Genomic DNA, 7,500 nt, shown 5'->3' with positions numbered 1-7,500 from the left:
AACTGCATCCCCCCCAAAATATATATAAATAGGTAAATTGATTATTCATAATTATCATAACAATAATGATAATAATAATAATAATAATAAAAATAATAATAATTATTATAATGATAATAATAATAATAATAAATGATATTACTAATGATAATAATAATAATAACAATAATGATAATGATAACCTTAATAATAACAATAATAATAATAACAGTAATAATAACAATAATAATAACAGTAATAATAACAGCAATAATAAGAGTGATAATAATAACAAAAACAACAACAATAATAATAATAAAATAGACAAAATTACATACAAACAAACACAAACTGACCCCCCCATCTTTTCCCTCCACAGATCATCCTCGGCGCCCTCCTGCATGACGTAGGCCATCTGGCGGGCATGCGAGACGGAAGCGAGCGCATGACCACGAATGACGTAACACTCGGGGCGGCTAACCATGACGTCATAGGTCAGCTGTTGACGTTGTTGTCTTTCTTTGCGAGTGGAAAGTGTTGTTTGCTGTTTGTTGTCTTTATTTGCGAGTGGAAAGTGTTGTTTGCTGTTTGTTGTTTTTAATTGCGAGCGGAAAGTGTTGTTTGTTGTTTGTTGTTTTTCTTTGCGAGTGGAAAGTGTTGTTTGCTGTTTGTTGTTTTTATTTGCGAGTGGAAAGTGTTGTTTGATGTTTGTTGGGTTGGTATGGTGTTTGATTATGTCATGATGATGATGATGATAATAATCTAACATTAATGACGTTAAAAATAATGATGATGATGATAATGATAATAATTTAACATTAATGATGATAATAGTGATGATGATGGTAATAATATTTATTACAATGATGATAATGATGGTAATGATAATAATAATAATGATAACAATAATAATAATGATAATAATAATAATAATAATGATAATAATAATGATGATAATAAAAATAATAATGATAATAATAATAATAATAATAATAATGATAATGATAATAATAATAATGATAAAAACATAATAATTATGATGATAATAATGATGATAATGTAATTAAATTTATTCGTCGTCGATTATTTAACATGTTAAGCTGAGTGTAACCTAACATCAGGAGGATGCAATTGGGCTAATTCTAACATCTGACATAAAGTAAAACTTGAGACCTTTAACGGAATTACAAGGTGAAATTTTTGAGAGAATTTAACGTTAATATAAAACACGGCCTCACTTTACCCTAACAAGAGCTAGACCTAACTTTTAACAGAATCTAACACTAACAGGATAATAGGATATTCATCTTAAGTGTTATAAAAGGAGTTGATTTTAACAGGATTGCAAGGCCACAGTTTTTAACAAAATAACACGGTGACCCCTTTATAGCGGGTTCTAGTTTGTAAAGGGTAATATGACTAAATTCTGACAGCATAACTGGAGCAAAGTCTGAAAGAACAGGACCAAAGTTTAACAGCATGACTGGACCAAAGTCTGAAAGAACAGGACCAAAGTTTAACAGCATAACTGGACCCAAATCGAACCTTATTTTTTACAATTATAACAAAACCAAATGCAAGAGAATCTACCCTTAAACATGATACTCGAATTCTAAACTCACAACTGCGTCTACTTCGTCAGGTGCTGAGTACCTGGCCCGCCTCGGCTTCCCTCCTGCAGTCACGGCCTTCGTCAGGTACCACGTACAGGCCAAGAGGTTCCTGGTGGCTACTGACGCCGGGTATTATGAGAGTAAGTTAGAGGGGAAGGGGGTAGGGGAAGGAGGGAGGAGGGGGTGAAAGGGGCAAGGAAGGTGGAGAGGGATGAAGGGAAGGGGAGAGGGGTGGGTGGAGAGGGATGTGGGTGATGAGGGAGGATGAAGGAGGAAGGGGGAAGGGGGGAAGGGGGGAAGGGAAAAGCGGAGAGAGGAGGAAGGTGGAGAGGGATGGAGGAAAGGGGAGAGGGGAAAGGAGATTGGGGGGGGAGTAGAAGGGGGAGGTGGAGGAGAGGGGTGGGTGGAAAGGGAGGGGAGGGGCGGAGTAAGGGGGGAATGAAGGGGGAAGGGGTCAAGGGACAGGGGAAGGAGGAGGATGTGTTTAGGGTGGTTATAACCGGAAGTTCAGAGACAATGGTTATTGGTGAATCGTATATTTACATACTTACACACACACACACACACACACATATATATATGTGTGTGTGTGTGTGTGTGTGTGTGTGTGTGTGTGTGTGTGTGTGTGTGGTGTGTGTGTGGTGTGTGTGTGTGTGTGTGTGTGTGTGTGTGTGTGTGTGTGTGTGTGTGTATGTGTGAGTGTGATCATCATTATCATCATCATACGGAATGATCACTGGACTGGCATCCCAAATAAATTATATTTTGGGATAAACACACACACACATACACATACACACACACACATATTTATATATATATGTATATATATAATGTATTACATAATCCCTTCATTTCTTTTCTTCTGTCCATCTATCTCATTCCTCTTCCCTCTCCGCCACCCGCCCCTCCTAACCCCCCCCCCTCCCCTCCCCAGCCCTCACGGAAGCGAGCAGGATGACCCTCGATCATCAAGGAGGACCGATGACGGAGGAGGAGGCGAGGACTTTCGCCCAGGACCCGCAGTTCGACGTCATTTTGAGGATGAGGAGGTGGGACGAGAGAGCCAAAGACCCCGAGGCTGTGACGCCGCCCTTGGAACACTACAAAGACATGTGTTTGAGGTTTCTGCAGGAGAGCGAGGCGGCGGCGGCGGCGGCAGGGGAGGCGGGAAAGAAGATTTAAAATATTCGGAAAACGCGTCGAAAGAAAAGGCTCCGTTTTCTGTTTCTTCTTGTTTTTCTTTTAATTTTTTCGTATCCGTCATATATTTTTCTGTTTTTTGTTGTTGTTGTTGTCTTTTTGGTTTGACTGATTAAAGCGTTTAGCTAGAAACGGTAAATTAAAATGTTTGGATTAATTTTTATCTATTCATTCTCCTCCACTTAAACAGGCAACGAACGTATACAATTTTAAAAGTGAATGGTAGATAAAAAAAATATATAATAATAACGGGAAAAAAAGATAAAACCGAAACAGACAGAGAAAGAGACACCGAAGAAGAACAAACGAATAAAGAAAGGAAGAGAAAGAGAAATAGAAAAGTTTACATAAGTAAATCGATTATTATAACAATTATAACAATAACAACCATTGGCAAACAATCTGAGTGGTGATCAGGCAACCAAACTAAATATTCATACGTCATATAAACAGGAATTTAGAGTTATCTAAAAGAGGTTGTTGTCCAATTTCCCAATTATTGCTATTATTATTACTACTACTTTTATTATCATTATTATTATTATTATCATTATTGCTTTTATCATTATTATTATTAGCGTTATTATTGTTATTATCATTGTTATCATTATTATCATTATTATTATCATTATTGACATTATCATTATTGTTATCATTATTGTTATCATTATCATTATTATTATTATTATTATTATTATTATTATTATTATTATTATCATTATTATTATTATTATCATTATCATTATTATTAGTAGTATAACTGTTATTATTATTATTACTTTTATTGTCATTATTTCGTAACCAGCAACACAGATCATTGTTAAACCTTTTTTCTGACCAAAGGGTAATTAGATACGAGGGTAAATAAAAAATCAGATTTTCTTTATTACAATGTTATTTACATACAAATTCATTGTTTTTTTTTTATTATTTGATATGAAAAGATTGCTAATTAGATTCGCATAAACGGTGCCAATTAATTCTTAATCACATCTTAGTGACGCGTCCACGAAAATGTCAAAATCATAGACTGAAAACACGAAAGATACATACGAATATATACATTATTTACACAAACATATACAAGACCTATGCTGACATTTTAATCATGCGATGAAAAATGTCTTGAATATCCTTAGAAATACCTAAGGTTTACATTTTAAACAAATTTGTTCACATTATTGTTTCTCATACTATTCAATCACAAACTACAAACATCTATTTGGCACGATGGATACACCTTGATATTGAACACACACACACACACACACACACACACACATACAGACACACACACATACAGACACACACACATACAGACACACACACACACACACACACACACACACATATATATATATATATATATATATATATATATATGTATGTATATATGTGTATGTGTATATATGTATGTGTATATATATGTGTATATATATGTATATATATATGTGTGTGTGTGTGTGTGTGTGTGTGTGTGTGTGTGTGTGTGTGTGCGTGTGTGCGTGTGAGTGTGTGTGTGTATATAAATACATAGACAGATATATATGTGTCTAGCAGAGTATCTTGCTCACTGACTCTCTCTCTCTCTCTATCTCTCTCTCACTTTCACCATCATCCAAACTATCTTCCTCCCCTCAATATCCCTCTCCCCACCCCACCCCTCCTCCTCCCCTCCCTCCCCTCCCCTCCCCTTCCCTCTCCCCTCCCCTCCTAAAACTTCTCCAAACTGACGAGGTTCTTCGTGCTCGCCGCCGGGTCCTCGCGCGGGTGACGAGCTTCCCACTTCTTCATCATTTTGTAGAAGGTGGGATGGACGTAAATCTTCCCCGACCTGTCAGCTGTCCACGGTTCTGTTTTGTTTTTTATTATTATTATTAGTGCTGTTCTTTATATTTTTTGTTGTTGTTGTTGTTACTGTTATTATAATTTTTTCAACTGCTATCGGCAAAGGTTTTATTATGGCTTATGATAATTATTATCATCGTTAATATTATTAATTATTATTATTATTACCATTTTTATTATCATTATTATTAGCATTACTACTATTAGCATGAATATTATGATTATTATTATCGTTATTATTATTGTTATTTTATTATTATCATTATCATTATCATTATCATTATCATTATCATTATCATTATCATTATCATTATCATTATCATTATTATCATTATTATTATTATTATTATTATTATTACTATTATTATTACTATTACTTTTATCATCATCATCATCTATTACTAATATTACAGAAAATTAAACATATTCCAGATGTGAAAATATCGATCGTTACTCATTTCCATAATTGTATTTAATCCTTATATTTTCACCTTTCACATTTATTTTTTGCGATCTTAACTCGTTTCACTCTCTTTATCTCTTTATTACTGCTTTTTTTTTCCCTTCCATTCGTGAAGTCATTTTCATTATTTTGAACACCACCTTTCAAGCTAGATATTTATTTAAGGCATTTGTCACTTTGAAATCATCGCTAATATATTTCATAAACAGCATAAATATAAAAAGAAACACTTACTTGTGAAAAGAGAGACGATTGTGCCGACGAAAAAGGTGACAGAAACACCGAAGAGAGAATAGAGGGTGTAGGAGACCAAGTAAAGGGGGAAAACGTAGTCACTGTTGAAAGAGAAAACGGGAATTTAAAAAAAATGGGAAGGATCGCTGTTTCCATCATAGAAAACGAGATCTGAAGAAAAAAAATCGTTTCACTGCAAAGAAAATGTTGTAAGGGTTATTTTTTAATGAAATGGATGTATATATATATTTTGAAAATCAAAATAGTAAAGACCTTCCCCCACACGAACCACATAAGCCAGATTTATTGTCTTATCGTCTTCTTATAGTAACAAAATAGGGTTTATTACGATATCAGTGTCTATTACCAGCATTAACTTCGAGATGTGTCACGGGGCAAATCCTACTTTTTTTCTTAGACAAATTTTGAAGTTACTTCGTGAATACCGCCCCAGAATACCATATCCCCCTCAAAAAAGAAAAGAAAAAAATATATGAATATGTTTAAACAAACTAAGTCGTTAAATAAAATAAAAACAATACGACTAGACTCACTCTCCAGGCGTCTCTGGATCGATAGAAGAAGTGAACTCTGTGGTCGTCCAGTCAAAGGGGGTCGTTGTAGTGAAGTTAAAAGGGGTCGTGGCATTACACCCTTCGTCAGAGAATTCCAAATATGGCGTGGGTCTCCCGTAGAACATCGCGCCGATCGTCACCCACAGGTTGAACAGGAGGGAGACGCTGAACCCTACAATGCCGCCCTGCGAAAAGAGAGAGATAGAATAAGGGAAAATTATTTAGGTCCGTGGTAATATTCGAGAAAAGGAGGAAAGTATTTAGGTTCGTCGTAGCGAGAAAGGGAAATTTGTTTAGGTTCGTGGTAATATTCGAGAGAAAGAGGAAAGTATTTAGGTTCGTCGTAGCGAGAAAGGGAAATTTGTTTAGGTTCGTGGTAATATTCGAGAGAAAGAGGAAAGTATTTAGGTTCGTCGTAGCGAGAAAGGGAAATTTGATTAGGTTCGTGGTAATATTAGAGAGAAAGAGGAAAGCATTTAGGTTCGTCGTAGCGAGAAAGGGAAATGTGTTTAGGTCCGTGGTAATATCAGAGAGAAAGAGAAATGCGTTTAGGGTCGTGGTAATGTTAGAGGTAAAGGGAAAAGTGTTTAGGTTCGTCTTAGCGAGGAAGGGAAATTTGTTTACGTCCGTGGTAATGTTAGAGAGAATGTGAAAAGGGTTTAGATTCGTGGTAATATTCGAAAGAGAAAAGTATTTAGGTTCGTCGTAGCGAGAAAGGGAAATGTGTTTCTGTCCGTGGAAATGTTAGAGAAAAAAGAGTATTTAGGTTCGTCGTAATATTCGAGAAAAATAGAAAAAATCCTAGAGTGAAAAGAAAATTTGGTTAGGTTTAAGGTAAGGTTAAGAGAAAGGGAAAACTGTTTATGGTCGTTATGATAGAGAGAAAGAAAAAAAAAGTTTTTATATTAATATTAGAAAAAAAAAGGAAAAGTCTATTTTACATATATCTATTTCACATACATACCTTCATACCTCATTGCAAATGATGCATAGATTCCCTTTCACAACCCTTTTATTACATCAATATAAACAACGGAAATGTAAATAATAAATAAATAAATAATAAATATCTCCAACATCCAATAAGTGGTTGAGTTGCCAACTAGGCTTAAACACCCCAAAGCGGATAGGAGAATAATGCTTAAAATCAATAAAATAAGAGAAATACTCACGATTCTATTGGCGAAGGGACAGCACATGCCCAAGATGAATAGGCCGAGGAGAGGGGCGTGGATAGTCCCGAGGATAGTCTGGCCAACTTGGAATAAACCGCCCATTTGAGAGGCTACCACACCGGCCAGGATTCCCGCCAGGCCTGTGATCACGCCTGGAGGGAACGGGCCAAGGAAGTCTTATTTTGGGTCGCTTTCTTTGTCTCTTTTGTGTCGTTTTCTTTGTCTTTTTGTGTCGTTTTCTTTGTCTTTTTGTGTCGTTGTCTTTGTCTTTTTTTGTCGTTTTCTTTGTCTTTTTGTGTCGTTTTCTTTGTCTTTTTGTGTCGTTTTCTTTGTCTTTTTGTGTCGTTTTCTTTGTCTTTTTTATTTCGTCTTCTCTGTCTGTTTTGCAGTTTACTTAGTTTACGTTTTTT

The 7,500-nt window shown here is 35.5% G+C and overlaps 2 protein-coding genes across 2 annotated transcripts in view; one reads left to right on the top strand and one right to left on the bottom strand.

The window, feature by feature from the left end:
- LOC125040885 (2-amino-1-hydroxyethylphosphonate dioxygenase (glycine-forming)-like) overlaps positions 1 to 2,953 on the top strand; it is a gene marked incomplete at its 5' end in the record, with an annotated part of 5,480 nt that extends 2,527 nt beyond the window's left edge. The window contains 3 exon segments of the mRNA XM_047635662.1: positions 359 to 473; positions 1,622 to 1,732; positions 2,530 to 2,953. Coding sequence (XP_047491618.1) covers positions 359 to 473; positions 1,622 to 1,732; positions 2,530 to 2,777 — 474 coding nt within the window. The 3' untranslated portion in view covers positions 2,778 to 2,953.
- Positions 2,954 to 4,508: 1,555 nt separating this feature from the next.
- LOC125040755 (sodium-coupled monocarboxylate transporter 1-like) overlaps positions 4,509 to 7,500 on the bottom strand; it is an 11,330-nt gene continuing 8,338 nt past the window's right edge. The window contains exons 8-11 of the mRNA XM_047635458.1: positions 7,088 to 7,242; positions 5,895 to 6,100; positions 5,341 to 5,441; positions 4,509 to 4,648 (exon numbers count right to left, since the gene is read on the bottom strand). Of these exons, the coding sequence (XP_047491414.1) occupies positions 4,509 to 4,648; positions 5,341 to 5,441; positions 5,895 to 6,100; positions 7,088 to 7,242 (602 nt within the window). The remainder of the gene's footprint in view (positions 4,649 to 5,340; positions 5,442 to 5,894; positions 6,101 to 7,087; positions 7,243 to 7,500) is intronic.

Source organism: Penaeus chinensis, chromosome 29 (assembly GCF_019202785.1).
Source record: "Penaeus chinensis breed Huanghai No. 1 chromosome 29, ASM1920278v2, whole genome shotgun sequence".
NCBI classification, from domain to species: Eukaryota; Metazoa; Arthropoda; class Malacostraca; order Decapoda; family Penaeidae; genus Penaeus; species Penaeus chinensis.
This window is presented reverse-complemented; position numbering and strand designations above follow the sequence as displayed.